This window comes from Herpailurus yagouaroundi, unplaced genomic scaffold (genome assembly GCF_014898765.1).
Source record: "Herpailurus yagouaroundi ecotype Mexico unplaced genomic scaffold, PumYag 67681, whole genome shotgun sequence".
NCBI lineage: Eukaryota > Metazoa > Chordata > Mammalia > Carnivora > Felidae > Herpailurus > Herpailurus yagouaroundi.
The window spans coordinates 2,469,670-2,493,067 of NW_024420481.1; the positions used below are offsets into that span (position 1 = coordinate 2,469,670).

General features: G+C 43.2%; 1 protein-coding gene across 3 annotated transcripts in view; it reads left to right on the forward strand.

Moving 5' to 3' along the window:
• Nucleotides 1–23,398, forward strand: part of FRMD7 (FERM domain containing 7) — a 54,383-nt gene that overhangs the window by 21,061 nt on the left and 9,924 nt on the right. The window contains exons 1-7 of one of the 3 annotated variants that reach the window (XM_040468063.1): nucleotides 5,795–6,393; nucleotides 7,210–7,252; nucleotides 8,955–8,999; nucleotides 10,266–10,344; nucleotides 13,542–13,639; nucleotides 21,531–21,645; nucleotides 22,070–22,217. In XM_040468063.1, coding sequence (XP_040323997.1) covers nucleotides 10,292–10,344; nucleotides 13,542–13,639; nucleotides 21,531–21,645; nucleotides 22,070–22,217 — 414 coding nt within the window. In that variant the 5' untranslated portion in view covers nucleotides 5,795–6,393; nucleotides 7,210–7,252; nucleotides 8,955–8,999; nucleotides 10,266–10,291. Of the gene's footprint in view, nucleotides 1–5,794; nucleotides 6,394–7,209; nucleotides 7,253–8,954; nucleotides 9,000–10,265; nucleotides 10,345–11,409; nucleotides 13,640–21,096; nucleotides 21,646–22,069; nucleotides 22,218–23,398 lie in introns of those variants that run through there. The other 2 variants (XM_040468062.1, XM_040468064.1) reach the window with 2 other exon arrangements.

The window sequence follows — 23,398 nt, forward strand, 5'->3', positions numbered from 1 at the left end:
GAAGAAGAAGAAGAAGGAGGAGGGGGAGGAGGAGGGGGAGGAGGCGGAGGAGGGGGAGGGGGAGGGGGGAGGAGGAGGAGGAGGGAGTTATCTTCCTGATATGTGAGGACACAGTGAGAAGGCAGCCATCTGGAAGCCAAGAAGATAGGTCTCACAGAACCTGACCTTGCTGGTGGTACCCGGATTTCAAACTCCCAGCCTTTAAAACTAAATGAGAAATAAATTTTTGTTGTTTAAGTCACCCAGTCTATGGCATTTTGTCATGGCAGCCAAAGCTAATATAGTCATATTTGGGGATAAAAAGAGAGACAGAACCATAAAGTCAAAAGAATGAGTGATTATCATCTGTGACTTCAAGAACAATTTCCTGAGGGGAACATGAGAAATATTTCGAATGTGGAAGTCAGCACTGGAAACAGGAAAAATATAACAACTATAAGACAAAATTAAAAATACTGATTATGCTACTGCTAATAATATTCTGTATTTTGTTTCAGTTTATCCTTTTCTGAAACCTTAGTTGTACAGTCTATATTTTTTAAAGTACACACAAAATATATAAATACATTAGAATCTCCTTATCTATGTGGTCAAAGGTGGTTGTTAGTTAATTGATAAAGTTTGTCAAAGCAGAAAATCAAAGTACACACACAGACACCTTAAGCTTCTAATTTTTTTAAAAAAATTAATGTTTATTTATTTTTGAGAGAGAGAGAGAGAGAGAGAGAGAGAGAGACAGAGAGCACTCGAGCAAAAGACAGCCAGATAGGGGGAGACAGAGAATCCCAAGCAGGGTTCTTGCTGTCAGCACAGAGCCTGACACAGGGGCTCAAACCCAAGAACTGTGAGACCACGACCTGAGCTGAATTCAAGAGTCAGACGCTTAACCGACTGAGCCACCCATTCGCCCCAAGCTTCTAATTTTTTTTAAGATTTTACTTTTTTAAGTAAACTCTATACCCAATGTGGGGCTCAAACTCACAACCCCGAGATCAGAGTTGCATGCTCCACCCACTGAGCTAGCCAGATTCCCCTGAAACTTCTAATTTTGACATAAAACATATACATTGTTATTCATATGCCAGTCTTTTGCTGTAGGGTCAGAGCTTTTTTGAGTATGGACTTCTGGTTCTCTTTGTCTTTCTTCCATAAACCACACCAATAACTCATCATCTATGATTTTCAGCATTCACTTATTTAATGTGGAAAAACAATGTAGATGCTTGCAAAGCAATTTGAGTACAGAATCCTTCCGGATTTTTCTCCTGCAATATTTTACTGCTGTCATGTGCAAAACTAATACGACAGCACATTTTCGGGGATTCCCCCTTTACTGAGTTTTTGCAAAGTGATGAACTTAGTTTTCACAGAAACAATTCTTGCTTTCAGTGTTCATAATTCCTTGGTGTACATACCATTTAATTTGTGTAATTATAACAAGTAGAATGATCAAAAATATGTTCAAGAAAATAATTATTGCACATGGAACTCAATTGATGGGTGTAGAAGTACACAACCATTAGAGCAGTCTACTAGTCATGAACGTTCATCATGACACAAGCATCTGCCAATGTGTTAAAGAGGGAATGTAAAGCATTCTCCGTGCATCATCAAGTGGAATTTCATTAAGAGAGTTTCTACTGTCCTTGCTCATTTAAAAAAAAAAAAATCCAGGGGTGCCTGGTTAAATGTCTGACTTTGGCTCAGGTTATGATCTCATGGTTCGTGAGTCCGAGCCTCGAATGGGGCTCTCTTCAGTTGGCGGCAGAGACAGAATTAATTAATTAATTAATTAAATCCACTGCTTAATCATTAATCGCTTAAATCATATGACGTACCAGGCACCGTACTAAGCCTTTGGCGTGAATTATCTTGTTTAATTCTCACAACTCCATGAGATAAATCTATTTTTTAAGCTTATTTATTTATTTTGAGAGAGAGAGAAAGAGAGAGAGCATGCACACGCATGTGTGCACATGAGCAGAGAAGGGCCAGAGAGAGAGGGAGAGAGAGAATCCCAAGCAGGCTCATGCTGTCAGCGCAGAGCCCGAAGCGGGTCTTACTCCCACAAACCATGAGATCATGACCTGAGTCGAAATCAAGTCTGACGTTCAACTGGCTGAACCACCCACGCTCCCCAAGATAAGAGTACCATTATCTCCATTTCACAGCTGAGTAAACTGAGGCTCTGAAAGATTCAGTAACTTGCCCTAGGCCACACAGTGACTAATTTGTTCTTCCTCCTGAAAGAACTGTCTTACTAATGTATAGGAATCAAGTTAATTGTTCGGATCCATTCATCTACTTATTCAGCAAACATATATACATACTTCCAGGTAGTCAAACACGTGGTTTCTGTTTTCAGATACCTGGAAAAGGCAGGTAAATCTGCGAGGTAAAAGATTTTCCCCAATTCATTCAGCTAATAAGTGAGTAGAGCACGATTACAATTCAGGTTTGATGTAGCAAATTGTCACATGACAGCTCTGGGGGCCTAGAAGCTTTGGCAGATTGTTGGGTACAGATAACTACCTTGAACATTTGTTGTTCCCATGAGAAGAGGAGTTTGGAGCTCCCCAGAAATCAATGTCCAATGATTAAAACACAGTTTGTAAATTGGAGACTGTAAATAGAAGTTCTAAAAAAAGTTTTAAATTGTGTATGTATCTATCTAATCCTTGAACAACACAAGAGTTAGGGATACTGACCCCTTACACAGTCAAAAATCCTTCTCTATCTTTTCACTCCTCCAAAACTTAACTACTAACAGTCTGCTTACTGTTGACTGGAAGCCTTACCAATAACACAATCAATTAATACATATTTTGTATGTTCTCTGTATTCTATACTGTATTCTTACAATAAAGTACGCTAGAAAAAAGAAAATGTTATTAAGAAAATCGTAAGAAAGATAAAATACATTTGTAGTGCTACACTGCAGTATTGTACTGTATTTAACAAAACAAATCCATATACAAGTGTACCCATGCACTTCAAACCTGTGTTGCCCGAGGGTCAACTGTATACACATATATATGCTTTCAAGTATTTATTTTTGAGAGAGAGAGAGAGAGAGAGAGTTTGCACACATGCGTGCATGTCAGGGAGGGACACAGATAGAGGGGGGGAGAGAGAGAATCCCAAGCAGGTTCCAAGCTCAGCATGGAGCCCAGTGCGGGATTTGATCTCACAACCATGAGATCATAACCTGAGCCAAAATCAAGAGTCAGACGCTTAACCTACTAAGCCACCCACGAGCCCCTATATAAAAAGTTTTCTTTTTTTTTTAATTTTTTTTAATGTTTATTCATTTTTGAGACAGAGAGAGACAGAGCATGAATGGGGGAGGGGCAGAGAGAGAGGGAGACACAGAATCGGAAGCAGGCTCCAGGCTCTGAGCCATCAGCCCAGAGCCTGACGCGGGGCTCGAACTCGCGAACCGCGAGATCGTGACCTGAGGTGAAGTCGGACGCTCAACCGACTGAGCCACCCAGGCGCCCCTAAAAAGTTTTCTTTTTAAGATAAACGCTGTTCTACTGTAATCCAAGGGGGAGGGTAAAACAGGATTCAGGATTGTAGTTCCAATTCCTTGAGGGGGGACCGGTAGTAAAGAATTTAGATCCACTAAAGAGCTTGATCAGAACGTTGAAGTGTCAGTTTAAACACAAACATGGAATGGAAAAGAGAATCAAAAGTCCAGAAAAGAAACAGAAAAGTCCAGAAAAGAGAAAATAGAAAAGTTGTATAGAAAGAGATATTATGAGAGAAATAATCGTAACCTAAAAATTGAGGAATTGGATTATCATGGTTGAAAAACATTAAAGCCTGCATGTTGAGACAGAACCAAGCCCTTACCTCTTATGCAACACGTTCCACAAGGCTGGCCAATTTTGAGGTACATTATGGAGGGCTGAAGGGGAAATGCCTCTCCGGAAATGGGGGTGGAGAGCCCGAGCCACGTGAGCGCCTGACCTCCAAAGGCATAAATGCCAAAGGCTTTTAGAGCCAATTGGCAACATGTGTGGGGATGGAAGACTCAGTAGATTACTCTTATAAACATGGTATGGGATCTTACGGAAGAAAGCAAAAAGGAAGCCTTGATCGGAATCCTTACAAGAATGGCTATATATTTATTCTTTGTGACTGCAGAAACATTTAAATACACAAACACATGGAATGTGGCAGCCTTGATGGGGAGGATTAAATACTCTGGTGGAAAAAAAGAATCAAAAATGAGGAGGAGAAAGGAAAATCTTGAGTTTCCTAAGTTGTTTGCGAAGAAACCAGAGCCTATGACAGAATTTGGTCCTCATGACTGAAATGTTTCTTTGGTGTCGGAAAAAGTATTGCTGTCATATCTCTCTTTAGAAATTCTTCTTTTTTCTTTCTCATAATAAAAATCCCGTGGCAGCTCCTTGTCTGGAGGGCTTTAAAAATAGGAGCGATCTCATCTGTCTGGAATGGTCTGTGTCAGCACTTGCCCTAGGCAAGGTTGCCACATAGGCAAAAACTCCCCCTTCCCTCCTCCCTTCCAGACGTCCCCCTCCCCCACTGCGCCCCAATGCCCTTCATGCCCTTGCACCCCCCACTCTGTGTGGGCTGACCCCCTCTTCCCAGACCGCAGCTCCAATGTGACCTCCCACATAAAATCAAACCCCCTCTCCCTCAAGCTTTCTCCAGGTGCTGGGGATGCAGTAGGTTTTACCCCTTGCGGCCTATTTGCATTTTAAAATAGGACCCTGGCTGACCCACATGAATCTCGAGCTGGTGGTGGAGCTTTGGACAGTGTAACTAAGTAGAGAGAAGTCCAGGGGAGAGGGGAGCATTTGGGGTCGCTGGGGGTGGGGTGGGGTGGGGTAGGTCGCCTTCCTGGAAGCTATTAAATCCCAGATGTGGGCCCCTGCTCCGCGTGGCACTGCCTTGAGGGAGAGGGTAGGGGGTGGGAGGAGGGTGGCTGGGCTCTCTGACCTCTCAAGGTTGCCGTAAATTCTACGGGTCGGTGATTTCCAACTACATTTCCCCTCACCCGGCTTCCTTTGCAGCGGCATAGGCACCACGTGACTTGGCTTTAACTAGAGGTTTTCAGCAGCATTTCTTTGCGCCTATCATCCAGGGCCCAATTTTCCCATCACGGCCCTCCCTGCAACGGCTCCGGGACATTTTCAGAGAGATCTTCAAAGCTCCTGTTCTCAGAGAAGCCCAGGAAAGGGGCTGTTTTGTGTTCACCGTGTACGTGGGCTTTATGAAGAAAAACAAAAACAAAACCGTGTGGCCCTATGTGAACGAGTTATGCTGGACCCAGATTTGGTGGGAAAAGCAGCAAAGTGAAGTCTACTCAAGGAGCTCCTATGAGTAATTTGGCCAATTTCATGTCAGAGCGACAAACATTCAAGAGCCCCTACTAGGTGCCAGGCTTTGAGTTAGACGTGGTGGGTAACAAGAAAAATAAAGCAAGGTCCCTGCTATGAAGGTATTCAGTCTAATGGGAAAGACAGACATCCGGGTTCAAAGTGCACGCTGGAGGTAAGAGAGGGTGTTTGGGAGCACGGAGGTTGCCCTTGGCTCACCCTGTGGCTGATAGGTATCCCGCCGGAAAGCTCTCCAGGGAAGATGGCATCTGAGCTGAGTAGGAGTGAGCCAAACCAAAGAAGGGTGGGAAGGGCGGTCTGTGGAGAAGGAATGACAGGGGAGCAGAAGCCGGAGTCATGAAACTACTTGATGTGTGCGGGGAACTGCCAGCAGGCTGCGATTATTAGAAAGGAAAATGCCAGCGAGGGGGAGGGGCAAGAGAAGAGGCCGGAGGGGCAGGCGGGGCCACGTGAGCTTGAGCCAAAGTGGGCCCAGCCTCCTGAGCGAAGACTAGAGACTTTATCCTGAGGGGAGCCACAGAAGGATTTTAAGCAGGTCAGATTTGCATCTTGATTAAACTATCTGTCAATTTGGGGGGAAATCATTCAAATTGCCTGTGGGATGAATTGATTAAAGAATTCCATTGAAGGGGTAGATTTGCAGATCTCGCCATAGTTAAGTGCAAGGCTCTCTTTTTCCAAGAGGATTTGTCATTAGTCTGAGGCTTTTTAAGCGGGGGGAGGCCCTAAAACAATCTACAGGTAGAAGCATGTATTTATCTGTGAAACATCGTCTTTTGAGAGGATGCAAGCAAGACCTCTAAACCGTGCTTACCCGAAAGTGCTTTAAGAGTTGGGCTGCCCCCGCCCTTTCTCCCACACTGCAGTAACACTATCAGGTCAGGAATGCAAACTGCTATGATCTCTCTGTTTTGTTTAGCAAAAGTCATCCGGGAAGGCGCTGTTTAACCTGAGTTGCAGCCACCTAAATCTTGCTGAAAAGGAATATTTTGGATTAGAATTCTGTAGCCATTCTGGAAATAATGTAAGTTGCTTTCATTATAGGGTTCTTTGTGTCTAGGATTGCTTCTAAAATGCAGTTTGCAGCCAGGTATGGAGCGCTCAAACCTGACTGAAAAATGAAAAAGCATGTTTCCCTTTCAAAATGACCAGCTTTAACAACTATTGTCCCTCCTCCCTCTTTGTCTATTTAAAGTCGCCTCAGTTTACCAAACAGACTTTTCTACGCTACGCTCCTCTTTTGTCACCCTGGGAACAGCAATCTGTGCTTTATCTGTTCTGATTTTCCCTGAGGCTGGACATCAGCCTCCAGAATGAAGGCTCCTAACCTTACCAATGAGTAGGGGACTCTTCTTTCCCCTCTCTCAAGCCCCAACATTCTGGATGTTCTTCCTGCCGTGTCCTGCCTTGGCAATTCCGTTATCCAGCACCAGCACCTTCCCAGAAAGGCTCGTTATATCTACTAAGCTGGCATTTGGAGGCTTTAGGATTCAAATGCAGAGCCAAATGCCTTCATTAGTCTTTGTAGCCACTAACGAGTCTTGTATGTGACACCTTTGTCATCCTACTTAGGCAGGGGAGCAGTGATTCAAATGTCAACAACGAAGAGTTTATAGATCAACAGTGTTCACTGTCATTGGGTAAATACGAGGGGGCTGATTGAGTATGGTCGAGGTACGTCATCTCTGACACCACTGTTTCTGTCGTTAGAAGGGATCTCAGTAGTCTTGGTATTTGTTTATTTCGTGTTGACTTTTGTCCATTACCAAAAAAAAAAAAAAAAAAAAAAAGCTGCACTCAATGCCATGTTCTACCAACTTTTTCATTAATGTTATCACAGGTCTGGTTGGAGATACTGAAGCCCATTACAAAGCAAGTAAAAAGTAAGTATGGAAAATCACTTAAGGGATGTAATTCCCAGTGACAGCTTGAAAATATTTCAGCAACACCACACTATTCCTCACCAAATATAAGGGAGAAAAGGGCTTCGATGTATTATTTTAATCCTTTGTGTATCCAGTGAATTTAGCAATTAAAAAAATCGTTTTAATTTTGCCCAAGAGGAAAAAACTCATGCTCCTGGATCTATGCTGGTAATTACAGCACTCTGTGGACTGGCTCGGACTCCAGCACTGCAAATCTTTGAGCATCCTTCATGTTCTCGGGGAAGGAAAAATTTCCTCTGCCCTTCAAGGTCCTTCTAGCCAGACTAAGAATCAAATGGACAGGAGACAGATGAACAAGAGAAATTCAAATTTAATCTCATACGTATGGGGAATCCACACAGGCATGGAAATTCCAAAGACAGGTGAAATGAGGTAAATGTGTCCTCCAGAACTAAGGAGAAGGGGGCAGGGTGTGGGACCTCAGAGGGAAGGAATGCACTTCACAGGAGGAAGAAAAAGTAAATGTTTGGTAAACAAATGTTTGCTGGGCCACTCAGACACAATGGGACATAGAGGACATTGATCAAAAGGCCTAGGGAAGTTCCTCCCTGTCTGCCACACCTAGTTCATGTTATAACGGAGTTATCTCAGGTGATAGCTCTCTTCCTGGTACAGGCTCTTCCTTTCCAGTGTAAATTTAGCCAGTTGAGGGGGAGGTAAAAAGCATTTCCTGAATCGACTGGGTTTTGATTGCTTTTAAGTCAAAATAATCCTATGCCTAAGTGCCCATTTTAGGGCAGGCTGACCTTGGTCCTTATGTCAGTCTGCACTGCCATTTACCTTCTACCCGAAGATGTTTTAATTTTATCCAATGTTACAGACACTGTCCATTTGTTTCATTTCATATTTGAGTTCCATATATGTATGGAATTTTCCCTCCACCCGGATTTCACCACCTAGTGTGGTTGCTTAAATTTCAGTGTGTGTCAGGATCACTTGTTCAAATGCAGGTTCCTGGGCCTCATTCCCGGGTTGCGGGGGGGGGGAGCAGCTTGCATTTTAAACAAATTCCACAGGTGGTTCTGATGCAGGCAGATTTCAGTCAACACTCTGAGAAATGCTTTTTTTTTTTTTTTACATTTTTTTTTTCAACGTTTTTTTAATTTATTTTTGGGACAGAGAGAGACAGAGCATGAACGGGGGAGGGGCAGAGAGAGAGGGAGACACAGAATCGGAAACAGGCTCCAGGCTCTGAGCCATCAGCCCAGAGCCCGACGCGGGGCTCGAACCCACGGACCGCGAGATCGTGACCTGGCTGAAGTCGGACGCTTAACCGACTGCGCCACCCAGGCGCCCCAGAGAAATGCTTTTATTTTTAAGTGTGTTTATTTTGAGAGAGAGAGAGACAGAGCGCGCAAGAGCCAGGGGAGGGGCAGAGACAGAGGGAGAGGGAGAGGATCCCAAGCAGGCTCCACACTGTCAGTCAGCACAGAGCCCGATGCAGGGCTCACTCCCACTAACCATGAGATCATGACCTGAGCCGAAATCAAGAATTGGATACTTAACCGACTGAGCCACCCAGGCGCCCAAGACACGCTGTTTTACAGCGTCTCTTCCCTCGCGTGCTCTCTGGGTTGGGGCTTCCGCACCTCCATCTGTTCCCACCATATTATAATCCCGTGTCACCTTATTCCAACAGCTTCCTAACTGATTCCCCTGATCCATCATGTACACTACTCCAAAGGTAACTATTGAAAATACAAAGCTTACCACATCACGCCCCGGCTGAAAATGCTTCCACGGCTCCTCACTGCCCTTAGAATAAAGCCCAAACTCGTTAGCAGGATCCGTAAAGCACAGACTCTGCCTGCCTTTCTAGCTTTACCTCTGCCATCGACCCCCTTCATACTCCTACCTTTCCTGCCTGTGACAAAATTCACTTCAGGCGTAGGGTTCTCAGATAAAAGATGTCCACCTAAATTGGAACTTCAGGTAAACAAAGAATAATTTCTTTGTATAAGTATTTCCCGTGTGATCATGGTTTATCTAAAATTCAAATTGAACTGGGAGCCCTCTTTTCTCCCTCCTCTGCTTCCCCAGTACTCAACACTGACCTTAGTCTGTGCTGCTGCCCATCCTCCCAGACTATGAGTACTTCATTGTCTTTTCATTCCCGGCACCTGCCTGGTGCAACGCTTGGCCTATAATAGGCACTCCACCAATATTTGCTTTTGATGCAAAGAGTTTCTTTTTTTTTTTTCAAATGCAAGTAGGGGTGAAGACAAGTAATGTGTTTTCTCTTTTTTAAGTTTATTGTGAGAGAGAGAAAGAGAGAGGGCACATGCACATGAGTTGGGGAGGGGCAGAGAGAAAGGGAGAGAGCGAATCCTCCGCACAGAGCCCGATGCCGGGCTCGAACCCATGAATCATGAGACCATGACCTGAGCCGAAGTTGGACACTTAACTGACTGAGTCAGTCAGGCACCCCTAGGTGTGTTTTCTTAATGTCGATTTTAAGCAACAAAGAGGCACCACTCCATACATACACTCACCTCTAGTTCCTTTTATGAGAACCTTGAGTCAGATGATAAATACCTGCTTCTAAAGCTGGGCCTTTCTCTCAGCCAGGAGCGCAGAATCCCAAAGAGGCAAGTGGTATATGTATTTTCTAACTGGGACGCATCATAGAGGACACAGTAGGGCCCAGAAAGAGGCACATGTTTACAAAAAGAAACTCAAAGGGAGAGAGGGTAGAAAGAGGGACAGGGAAACTTTCCCGATTGCTAGCCACATAAAGACACGATCCAGAAATAGCACCATCCTAGAAATGTGGAAAATTGAAATTTAAAAGAAAAGTCTGAGGGAAGCAGTGATGGGGAGAAGAGGGGAGAAGAGAGAGGGAAGTGTGTGTGTGTGTGTGTGTGTGTGTGTGTGTGTGCGTGCGTGTAAATACCTGTAACTGTTGTGATGGACATTTAAATAAAACTTATGGAGATAATTGTGTTTTAAGATCCTAAGGAGGTTGTTTTCAAATTTATGGTGAAATTTTTCCCAGTGGACCCCGGACATCTTCGAGAAGAGCTTACAAGGTAGAGTACTTACCTGTGGGTCGGCTGCATGATGTTACCTAAGACTCATTATTCTCCATTTATCAGGGGATGGGCTTCTAGCCTTCTTTGGCAAGCTTGGCTCTCAGTCACTCTCTGGGAGACGGTGAGGAGCTGAGGAGAAGGAGGGCCTGGCTGGTCCCCAAAGTGTTAGTCTTCCAAAGGGTGGGGATTTCAGGGAGGAGGGGTGGCCTTCTAGCACGGCAGCCAGCCTGGGTGCCCATGTAGGGGTTCTGCCTTTAGCTGCTACAACAACAGGACTGCTTGCCTTCATCGCATCTGTGCTCCAGCTGGAAGGCAGCTCGACGGCACGAATATACCAGCTATGAAAACCTGTGGGTGTGTGTATGCATCCTAATGAGTAGAAAGTGATGACGACACATACTTATAAAACATTGAAAGAGTAAAAAAATAAAAAGTCTAAAAAATGATTTTAATAAATTATAATATATAATGGACATCATTGATAATTATTACAATTCTTTAATAATTATAAATTATTCATAATTTTATGTAATTTTAACAGTCATTTATAATTACACATTATTCATAATTTGAGACAAAATCTTTTATGTGTATAAAAATAAAATTTACAAGTATAAAACATTTAAAAAATCTATTTAAACAAATTAAAAAAAAAATTTTTTTTTCAACATTTATTTATTTTTGGGACAGAGAGAGACAGAGCATGAACGGGGGAGGGGCAGAGAGAGAGAGGGAGACACAGAATCGGAAACAGGCTCCAGGCTCTGAGCCATCAGCCCAGAGCCCAACGCGGGGCTCGAACTCGCGGACCGCGAGATCGTGACCTGGCTGAAGTCGGACGCTTAACCGACTGCGCCACCCAGGCGCCCCCAAATTTTTTTATTTAAGTTATTTTTTAAGTTTATATCCAAGTTAGTTAGCATCTAGTGCAACAATGATTTCAGGAGTAGATTCCTTAGTGCCCCTTATCCATTTAGCCCAACCCCCTCCCACAACCCCTCCAGTTGTTCTCCATATTTAAGTCTCTTATGTTTTTGTCCCCCTCCCTGTTTTTATATTATTTTTGCTTCCCTTCCCTTAAGTTCATCTGTTTCGTATCTTAAAGTCCTCATATGAGTGAAGTCATATGATATTTGTCTTTCTCTGACTGACTGATTTTGCTTAAAAAGTCTATTTATACTTAGATACAATACCCTTCAAAATGACAATGTAAACCTACTTCAAAACTGCATTGTCAACATAATGCTCCCCCAAACCCTACTGTGCTTGCCAGGCTCTAGAATCTTACCCTAGCATGGATATTTGAGATAATCTGGCCCAGCTCTCCTAGTTTACAGAGGAGAAAACAGGTCCTGGGAGCTTTGAGTGATTTGGCCGAGTTTTCCCCCACCTCCCACACCTCCCAACACAGCTCAAGGCCAGTTCTTCTTCACCCCTTTTGTACAGGAGGACTTGTATGCTGCGGGGTCTCTGCAGACGTCACTTTTCACAAGTCTGTCACTCCCTCACACCTTCTCTCTTCCATATTTGTGAGTTGTAGCCCACTTTCCCAGATAACCTGATAATCTTGGTATCTATATCAGTTTGCATTTGCTAACCCATTTCAGTTGAGTCTCACACTGTGACCAATTTTAATGGAGATAAACTCCTCCACCCTCCAAAAGAGAAAGAATGAGAAAATCAATGTGATGATAAATGATTCATCAGCTGTTCAGAGCAAGGATTTGGTATTTGTAGCAGGCAGCTGCCCTCTTAGTAGCAAGGAACGTGTCAAATGACAAGAAGTTTCCTTTTCCTTCTTGCTAGGAGCAAAAAGAAATTCACTTTCCCTTCAGCGATTGAGGCTTATTAATTCTCATTTACATCTCTATTTGAGAGCAGGCAATGGCAAATGTTAGACTTCCTTTATTTTTTCTGGTGGGCCATTTAAGATACTTCACTATAGTTAAATTCACAAGGATGCCTTGTTTGGGGCCAATCCATGAGTTTCTGAGAGTGGTATGCAAATATAAATTTTCTAATTGAATCATTTCTAGCCCATTAGGGGAGCTCATAATTTGAAGTATTACAATGATGAATGCGTTTATAAATTGAATAATCACCTACTAATTTTACCTGCTTGTTCTAATCTAGATTTTTATCTATCCCCTGCAATTAATTTTGATTTACCACATTGCCTTCAAGGCTTAATTGATTTAAATAAGGAAGTCCAGATAAAACTTTATTTAGAAAGTTACATCTTACATTGGGAAATGCCCACAGTACATACTCAATGTGTTTTTCAGTGTATAAAATCAAATATTGGAACCAAATTTGGACCATGGAAGAAAGCAGTCAATGATAGAATCTTCTTTTTACACATCTTTTCAAAACTTGATTCTCCTTTGGTAACAGCTTAAAAGCGTGGGACCAAATGCTATCTCCTTGGCAGAACTCTGGACACCAATCTGTACTTTATGGGTCCCTGATGAGCATGTCGGTGGGAAAAAAAGAACACACTGGGTTCATTCCTTTCAGAACATAGGACTTTCCTACGTGCTCTGTGCAAAGTGCTGGGCTGGTCTCTGATGATACAGAGAAGGTAGTCCGAGTAAAGCATGACCTCAAGTCCTCGATTTCTGAAACACAATATTTTGGATAGGAGGAGGCATAAATTCTGTGGGTGACCTGACTTCTGGCCAGTTTCACTATCTTTGGGCAAAATGACCTTGCCCAAATCACCTAACCTCTGCCTTTCTGTAATTGTAAAATGGGGTGATCATTCCTGCTCTCCCAATCTAAGTTGTTTTGATAGTGAGTGCTCTGATAGCATTTAGTAAACAGAGCCTCCCCAGTGGGCTTGTTCTTGCTGAATCTCCCTTTGTCTCTGGCTGGCTATGTGGCTTTGCTACGTGGCAGAAACCACTGGAGGATGATTGGCCAACTCCCTCAAGTTGGCGGGAGGATTTAGCTGGGGTGATTCCTAATGGCTGTGAGGCCTGCCAAAATGCTGGATCAGCCGAGTTGTGGTCTGGTACCGGTTTGGGGCTGAAGCAAAGCCTATGCATTACTCACCATCCCCAAAAGGCATCTTGCTGACTGGGGGCGCCGTCTCTTTCTTGAAACATCTGGGATCTGGGAGAAGGGAAATGCTTCTTTCTTGTTCTTGTTTCTTAAGAGATTTTCTTGCCCCCCCCCCCCCCAACTTCTTCCAGGTATCTTTTTACTCTTCAAATAAAGAAGGATTTGGCTCTAGGAAGGCTTCCATGCAGTGACAACTCTACAGCGTTGATGGTATCTCACATCCTACAATGTAAGTAGCAAATGTCGGTTTCGGCGCCAATCGACCGGATAGGGAACCGAGCAAAGGAGCCGAGCACGCCCAGCGTGTCCATCCTGTGTTAGGACTTACAGAGGAGAGGAAGGCTGGATAAGATATATGTAGAATCAGCATGGTCCAGGAGAAAGAGGCTAGTCATTGTAGTCATTCAGCTTTGGATTCCAATCCAGTCTCTACTACGACCTAGCTGTTGTCGTCCCCTCACTTGTCTGTGCCTGAGTTTCCGAGTCTTTATAATAGTGACGAGAATACATTCTCACAAGATGGCTATATAGATTAAGAGTAAATGCTGATTTTTTTTTCTATCATGGCGTAACCTCCGGCCCCCCGACCCTCCCCACCCCCCTACCCCCGCCTGGGGCTTGCTGTCCAGGAGCGGGTTTGGACTAATCTGTCCAGACATGGGTTTTGCCAGGCAGGCTCCACTCTCTGTGCTTGCCCCAGGATACATTTCTGGTACGTGCTTTCTGCAGCACATTGTCATGTTTGATGGGATTTTTGTGTTGCTCTTTATCATGAGTCTGGAGAACAAAGCACAGAGTACAGCAGGTGGAAAGAGGCTAAAAGGGAAAAAGGCCCCAGGCATCTATTAGAGCTCCCATTTGCTAGCAGCCAAGTAGTGGGACTAGGCTGAATAATGAAGGCAGGGAAAAGGAGACCAGGGGAACAGTGGGAGCCAGCTTGGGAGGGGGGAAAGCTGGGCAGGCCAGGCTTCTCCTGCAGCCCTGAGGGTGGGTGGGGTCGAGGCAACTGGAGACTGTGTTTCTTCTTATATGGCCAGTGGACTTTCTTTCTCTTCTAGAGAAGCCTTCCAAGAATAGGCTGTTCTTTACCACTTTTGCAGAATCATGACATTGTATTCTGTCTTGTTTCTCGACTTCATTTTTGACCTGTATCCCTTGACCTTCCTGACAGTCCCGAGCTGGTAGATTTCTGATTTCACTGGGAACTCCAGGATGAAGTGCTTCGATAGGGGCAGTGTCTAAATCAGTGTTTACCAAGGGACTGCTGACTGGGGCAGGTGACCACAGCCCCAGGATATCAGGAAAGCACTGGGCAGTGAGAGCAGTAGTAATCAGGAAGGGCTTCTGGAGGAGGTGGCTTTTGTGCTGGTCTTTAAAGGGACACATAGGAATCGGATAGGCCGTGATAGGCAGAGAAGACAGCATAAAAAAGAAAATTGTGCTGGGCCAAGAAGTCATATATACAGAGATGTAGCTCAAGTACAGCTCACACATAGGGTGTATCGAGGAGGGGTGGCTGAAAACTACATGTCATATTGATGGGCTTTGAATGTTTGGCTTGGTGGGCACCAGGTAAGGCGGATAGATGAACCAATGTTGGAAGACTTCTCCTTTTTCGTTATCAGCCTGTGAATGACTGGGGCCCCCACATGGTTGTTGGGGAGCCCAGTTGCATCCTGGATACTTTAGCATTATGGATTTGGGCATTCCCTAGTGGCCATTTCAGGCATAGCACAGAGGACTTCAGCTTTTCCAGAGGATATTTTGTCAATACAAGTTCTTTCCATAGAGAAAAAGCTAAAGTTTCGATGAGTCAGCTCTGCACAATCCATAGGTTGGACTATTTCACTGGATGCTAAGGCAGCGTGTAGAACATCACAAGACTGCTCGTTCATTTGCTCATTTATTCATTTATTCATTCATTCCATATTTATGTTCTAGGCATTCAGCAATCTCCACATTCTGACTTCTCATCTGCTTAAGTCTCTCCTACACATCCCTTTTGTGAACGCTTTTAGTAACTCTTCTTTGTCATTCATTCCAGAAACACTTACTGAGTACCTGCCCCATGCCAGGTACTATTATAGGCATGGGGAACACGGCAGTGAACTAAACAGACACAAACCCTTGCTCTTGTGGAGCTCACATTTTGGCAGTGGAGGGCAATCAGACAATAACCAAAATAAGGAAATATATAATGTATTAGAAGGAGATAAGTGCATTGGAGAAAATAAAGTATGGAAGGCAGCTGGGGAATTCCGGGGGTGGGTACTGAATTTTTCAGTAAGGTAGTCAAGTTAGACTTCACTGTGAACATGACAGTTGAACAAAGACATGGAGGAGGTAAGAGAGCAAGCCTTGCAGAAATCTGGCGGAAGGGTGTTCCAGGCAGAGAGAACATCCTGTGCAAAGGGCCCGAGGGGGGAGTGTGCCAGGGGTGTTGAAGAAATGTTAAGCAGGCTTTGTGGCTGGATGGAACTGAGGGAGAAGGGGAGAGAGTAATCGTGGAGGGTCTTAAAAGCGTATTAAAGACATAGAAGATTACTCTAAATGAGACGGCAAGCCATTGAAGCGTTTTAAGCAGAGGAGTGAAATGATCTGAATTAGGATTTAACAGGACCATGTTGGCTTCCGGGGTGAAAAGAGACCCTGTGAGGGAATGGGAGAAGTAGGGAGACCAGAGAAGAGGCTATTGCAGTAGAGAGAGATGGTGGTACTTTGGGCCAGCCTGGTAACAGGGGTGTTCTCGTAACATTTGCTACCTTCTTTTACTGATGATATTTACTCATTTGTATGTTGTAGGTCTCTTCCTAGATTTTCATAGTCTTGCATGGAATGAAAAACCAGCAGTCTTTGTGTTCTTGTGTTTTCCTAGGGTCAACATAGGCTCTTGTGCTTAATAGACGGAAAGATTGGTGTGTGTGTGTGTGTGTGTGTGTGTGTGTGTGTGTGTTTAAAAACAGCTCTATTGAGGTATAATTTACTTATCATAAAATGCACCCTTTTTCAGACTACAACTCACCAATATTTAGTAAATTTACAAAGTTATGCAACCATTACCTCAATCCAGTTTTAGAACATTCCCATCACACAAGAGACCTCTCGTGCCCATTTGCAGTCACTCCCTGTCCCCATGCTCAGCCCCAGCAACTACTAACTTACTTTCTGTTTCTATAGATTTGCCCTTTCTAGACATTTCAGTCAGAATGATAAAATATGTGGTCGTTTACATCTGGCTTTGTTTCATTCAACATAATATTTTTGAAATTTGTGCAAGTTCTAGGATGAATCACAGCAGTTTGTTCTTTTCTTTTGCTGAGTAGTATTCCATTTTGTGGACATACCACATTTTGTTTAATTTGTGAGAGAGCAGGCAGGGGGAGAATCCCAAGCAGGCTCCACACAGCACAGAGCCCAACGCAGGGTTCCATCTCACAACCCTGGGATCATGACCTGAGCCAAAATCAAGAGTCAGGGGCGCCTGGGTGGCTCAGTCAGTTAAGTGGCCGACTTCGGCTCAGGTCATGATCTCGCGGTCCGTGAGTTCGAGCCCCGCGTCGGGCTCTGTGCTGACAGCTCAGAGCCTGGAGCCTGTATCAGATTCTGTGTCTCCCTCTCTCTGACCCTACCCCGTTCATGCTCTGTCTCTCCCTGTCTCAAAAATAAATAAAACGTTAAAAAAATTAAAAAACAAAACAAAACAAAACAAAAAGCAAAATCAAGAGTCAGATGCTTAACTGACTAAGCCACCCAGGCACCCCAACATTTTGTTTATCTATGTAGTTGATTGTGGACATTTGGATTGTTTCCAGTTTAGCTCATATAAATAATGTTATGAACATTCATGTACAATTTTTGTTTGGACATATTCTCATATCTCTTGAATAGATTTCTAGAAGGGTAATTACCTCATCTTAAGGTAAATATATGTTTAAAATTTTAAGAAGCTGCTGAACTGTTTTCCATTTTATTTATTCTTATTTATTCTTATTATTCTTGTGGCCATTCTAGTGGGTATGAAGAGCTATCTTGCTGCAATTATAATTAGCATGTTCCTAGTGACTAATGATGTGGAACACCTTCTCCTTTGCTTATTAACAATTCCTATGTTTTTGTTGGTAAAATGCCTTTCAAATCTTTGGCCCATTTTTAAATGGGTTGTCGTGTAGATGTCCATTTTTTTGTCGTGTAGATGTCCATTTTCCCTATTTGTTGAAAAAAACTATCATTTCCCTATTGAATTGTCTTATCTTTTTAAAAACCTATTGACCATTAATGTAAGGGTTTACTTCTAGATTCTTAACTATGTTCCATTGATCTATATGTCCTTATGGCATTATTACACTATCTTATTTATTGTAGCTTTGTATTAAGTTTTGAAATAGAGAAATGTATATCCTCCAACTTTGTTCTTTTTCAAAATAGTTTTGCTTATTTTACATCCTGTGCATTTCCATGTAAGTTTTAAGATCATCTATCAATTTCTACAAAAAATTGTGGTGGGAATTTAATTGAATTTATAAATCAATTTTGGCAGAATTACCATCTTAACAAATTGAGTTTTATAATGCATGAACACAAAATGTCTCTCCATTTATATAGATCTGTTAAAAATTTCTCTTAGCAATGTTTTATAATCTTCAGTATACAAGCCTTCTACATCTTTGGGTAAAATTTATTCCTAAGCATTTTGGGTTTTTAGATGCCATAAATGGAATTTTCTTGGTTTCATTTTTGGATTGTTCATTACTAGTATATGCGAATACAAGTGTTTTTTGTACATTGATCCATTTTTCTACGTTGATGAACTCCTATATTACTTCTAGAGTTTTTCGTGGATTCCCTAGGATTTTCTACACACCTGACCACATTGACTACAAGTAAAGAGAAATTTTTTAATGTTTATTTATTTAAGAGAGAGAGAGAGAGCGCGCGCGCGCGCACATGAGCGGAGGAGGGGCAGAGAGAGAGGGAGAGAGAGAATCCCAAGCAGGCTCTGCACTGTCAGCACAGAGTCCAATGCAGGGCTTGAACTCATGACCCAGAGGTCATGACCTGAGCCGAAATCAAGAGTCAGACACCTGGGGCGCCTGGGTGGCTCAGTCAGTTAAGCGTCTGACTTCAGCTCAGGTCATGACCTCACGGTCTGTGAGTTCGAGCCCCATGTCAGGCTCTGTGCTGACAGCTTGGAGGCTGGAGCCTGCTTCAGATTGTGTCTCCCTCTCTCTCTGCCCCTCCCCCGCTTGTGCTCTGACTCTCTCTCTCTCTCTCTCTCTCTCTCAAAAATAAATAAAAATGTAAAAAAAATTTATAAAATAAAAAAGGAAGTGTTTTCAATTTAATAAGCTCTGTTGTGAACATTAAAAAAAAAAAAAAGAAGAAGAAAAAAAGAGTCAGACACCTAACTGACTGAGCCACCAGGCGCCCCAGTAAAGACAATTTTATCTCTTATTTTTCAGTGCAAATTGTTTATATTTTTTCTTGTTGCTTCATTGCACTGACTAGAACCACCAGTACAATGTTGGATATATAACTGGCAAGAACAGATGTCCTTGTCTTGTTTCTGGTCATAGGGAAAAGCATTCAGTTTCTCATCATTTAGTATGATTATGATGCTAGCTATTGGTTTTTCATAGATAACTTTTATCACGTCGAAGAAGCTGCCTTCTATTCCTTGTTTGTTGAACTTTTTAAAATCATGAAATGGTGTTGGGTTTTGCCCAGAGCTTTTCTGCATCTTCTGAAATGATAAATGTTTTTTTGGTCCTTTATTCTATTGACATAGTATATTATATTAATTAATCTTCATATGTTGAACTGATCTTGCAATCCTGGGATACATCCCACTGGGTCATGATGAGTAATCATTTTCATATGTTGCCAGATTCAGTTTACTAGTATTTTGTTGAGGATTTTTGCCTCTGTATTCATGAGGTATATTGGTCTGTAGTTTTCTTATGATGGCTTTGTCCATCACAGTTTTGGTATCAGAGTAATACTGGCCTCATAGAATGGGTTGGTAAGTATTATATCTTCTATTTTCTGGAAAAGTTTGTGAAGAATTGGTCTTTATATCTTCTTTGAATATTTGATAGAATTAATCAGTGAAATCATATGGGCCTGATTCTGTTTTAAAGAGATTTGTACAGTTATCAATTTTGGCAAAAAATAAATAAAATAGCCATTTATTTGGTCTTTTTTTTTTCCTTAAGAAAGCTTGTTATATGAGGATTTTCACTATAATGTGACTTTTAAAAAACATACACCTATATCTCAATGAGCATGTCACCTGTCTAAAATGTAATAGAAAGTCAAGAGACACCTGGGTGGCTCAATTGGTTAAACATAAAACTCTTAATTTCGGCTCACGTCATGATCTCATGATTGGTGGGTTCGAGCCCCGTGTCTGGCTCCTTGACAATGCGGAGCCTGCTTGGGATTCTCCCTCTCCCTCTGTCTCTGACCCTCCCCCTCAAAATAAATAAATAAACTTTAAAAATTAAGAAACAAAAGAAAATCAAGAGAAAAGGCAAAATAAGTTTCCAGCACTTAAAATCAGTGTCCCGTGTCCATGTATTTTAGTCAATAGGCAAGCACCACAGGATTCCATGGAGAATCCATTTACTCTTCCAATTCATAAAACGCTAACAGGTTTGGATATCTAGGTTCCCACTTAGAAGTCATAGTTACAACCAAGTGGAGACCTCTTCAAGGGAAGTCAGTGACCAGGAAGTGATTCATATCAATCTGACAGAGAGGGAGAGGTGTAAAAATGATAAAGAAGACACGGTAATTCAAAAATCAAAACATTTCCAATCCATTAACTGTAGGGGCAGATAATCCTGTACACCTCAATGACCTTTGTAGGCATTGTGCTGACAGATGTTTAAAACAATAAACTGGAGACATCTAGAAAAGAGTAGATTATGATCAGGGGTAAACTGGCTTTGGAAAAGCCAGAATAATTTCCAGAATGATTCATTTCCTAGGGATTCCAGATAGCTAGGGTTTTACTCACTTCCCAGTGTACAGAGTGATGAATAGCTGTGACTGGCTGGCATTGTACTTGGCATTTATATGCTCCTTTTTGGATAATGTACGATCAAGGTAGAGCGAGGTTAGGGGCCTGTATTACTTTGCTAGGGTTGCTATAGCAAAATACCAGAGACTAGGTGGTTTAAATGACAGAAATGTATTTTCTCACACTTCTGGAGACTAGGAATCCAAGACTGAAGTGTGGACAGCTTTGGTTTCTTCTGAGTCTTCTCTGCTTGGATTGCAGATTGTTGTCCTCTGGATGTATCCTCACCTGGTCTTTCTTCCGTGCACTTGCATTCCTGGTATCTGTGTGTTCGAATTTCCTCTTCTTATAAGGACACTAGTCAGATTGGATAAGGGCCCACCCTGCTGACTCATTTTATTTTTTTGTTTTATTTTATTTTTAAATGTTTTTATTTATTTTTGAGATAGAGAGATACAGAGCATGAGCAGGGGAGGGGCAGAGAGAGAGGGAGACACAGAATCCGAAGCAGGCTCCAGGCTCTGAGCCGTCAGCACAGAGCCTGACGTGGGGCTTGAACTCACGGACTGTGAGATCATGACCTGAGCTGAAGTCAGACGCTCAACCAACTGAGCCACCCAGGTGCCCCCTTGCTGACTCATTTCAATTTAATCCCCTCTTTGTAGGTCCTATCTCTAAATACAGTCACAGTGTGAGGTACTGGTGTTTAGAACCTCCACATATGAATTTGAGAGTGCTTGTGGGGCACACACAACTCAAACCGTAACAGGAACTGATGAGAAGAAGAAGAGATCACAAACAGAATGTGGAAGAAGAAACTAATACTCACCTGTGATCCTGGAGCCTTGAAGACCTACACCGTGTCTGTGATTTACTATACTGAGACTTCATAGCAAGCCACTGCTTCTGATTTGAGAAAGACCCAGTTCATTCCACCGTGAACTAAAATATAAAGATACATAAATCATGGGGTGTGGGGCCTAGGGCTATACTGGCTGCAAAGAAGGGGCTGTTTGGGGCAGGTCAGAGCATCTGCCAGGTGCTCCACTGCTTAACTCCTCAATGCTAATGTGAAAAATGTCACTTTTCTGTCGTGCAGCAGAACTGGGAGACTTTCATGAAGAAACAGATAAGAAACATCTGGCACAAACCCGATACTTACCGAACCAAGACTGTTTAGAGAGCAAGATCATGCACTTTCATCAGAAGCACGTGTAAGTACTTCATCTGGCACCTGCTTCTGCTAGTGGGCATGCTGACGCTGGGGACAGGCTCTTAAAAGCAAGTCCTAGGGCGCCTGTGGGGCTCAGTCGCTTAAGCATCCGACTTTGGCTCAGGTCCTGATCTCACGGTTTGTGGGTTCGAGCCCCGCGTCAAGCTCTGTGCTGACAGCTCGGAGCCTGAAGCCTGTTTCGGGTTCTGTGTCTCCCCGTCTCCCTGCCCCTCCCCTGCTTGTGCTCTCTCTCTCTCTCTCTCTCTCTCAAAAGTAAATAAACATGAAAAAAAAAAAAAAAAAGCAAGTCCTTAAGTCAGAGAAGCTTCGAGCTCGAGAAAACACTGAGCTCCTCTTGGAGCCCTTAGGGTGGAGGTGTCATTCTTGCCGCATTTATTAGGCTCGTAAATTCTTTCCCTTTGCAGCGGCAGGAGCCCGGCTGAATCGGACATTCTGCTACTGGATATAGCAAGGAAGCTGGATATGTACGGCATCAGGCCTCACCCCGCCAGTGATGGCGAAGGGATGCAGATCCACCTGGCTGTTGCTCACATGGGAGTAGTGGTGTTACGGGTACCAACTCTTTCCTTGAAAGTCCTGAGGCTGTGGGGGTTACGTTGGCACAAGCGTGGGTGTCCATTCCTGAGGTGACCTCACCTCTCAGTATTACCACCCGTCAGAAAGGGAGGGGACACTTGCCAGTGTCTTGGGTAAGTCTTCTCCCCTTGATGTGCTTTGCCTCCATTTATGGTCTGTAACTGACTGTTTTGACTCACAGGAACTCACACTTTATGGATTTGGGCATCTTAAAAGCTTAGGCTGTGATGCGGAGTGCACTCACCTTATCCGGATGCACCAGAAACAACCCAAAGGGTCCAAAATGTGGTGTTCTCATTCAGTTACTGGTTTCACTGGAGATGCCCACCGTCGGCTGCTAGGCAATTAGAGCCCAGTGTGCCATCAGTTGCTTCTGTTTACTGGTTCATTATTTTCCCAGGACGTTGTTTTTCATGTTAGAAACCAACTCAGGCCTCTCTGGTCCTCTATCATCATGAATCCTCACTCCAAGGAACCTGACCAATCCATTAAGTCTCCTCACATGTGTGAACATTCAATGAATTTAGATACAGGTTAAGGTTCAATTGCCTCACCTTCCAAAATGATAGGCAGAAGGGTGGCTGGGTAGCTCAGTCAATTAAGCATCTGACTATTGATTTCATCTCGTGGTTTATGAGTTTGAACCCTGCGTCCGGCTCTGCGCTGACAGCACAGAGCCTGCTTGGGATTTTCTCTCTCCTTCTCTCTCTGCTCCTCCCTTGCTCATGCTCTCTCTCTGTGTCTCCTTTCAAAAATAAATAAGCATTAAAAAGATGATAGGCAAATAGCTGGGCAAGTTTGGGAATAAATCACTTGTGAGAGAGGAAGGGATGAGCTCAGGCCCAGTGATCTCCAGGACCAAATTAGAGTACTGAAGTAAGTCACAAAGAGTCAGGTACAGACTCAGCTAAAAGAATCTTGGCCTTCTCATTTTTCTGGTTGTAAACTTTGGGGCACGAGAATCACACTCGCGGGCAAAAGACCCAATGGGTCACAGGCATGCCTGTTTACCCACTGCACTGTAAGCCCCAATCCTCACCATTTCCTCCTGCATGGGAAAAAATGGGGGAGGGCAGAGGAGCAAAGCCATCATGTTAGTTGTGACCTCCTCCAGTGTGAATACTTCTGTGGACAGTGTGAAACGGTGTAGCTGGTCT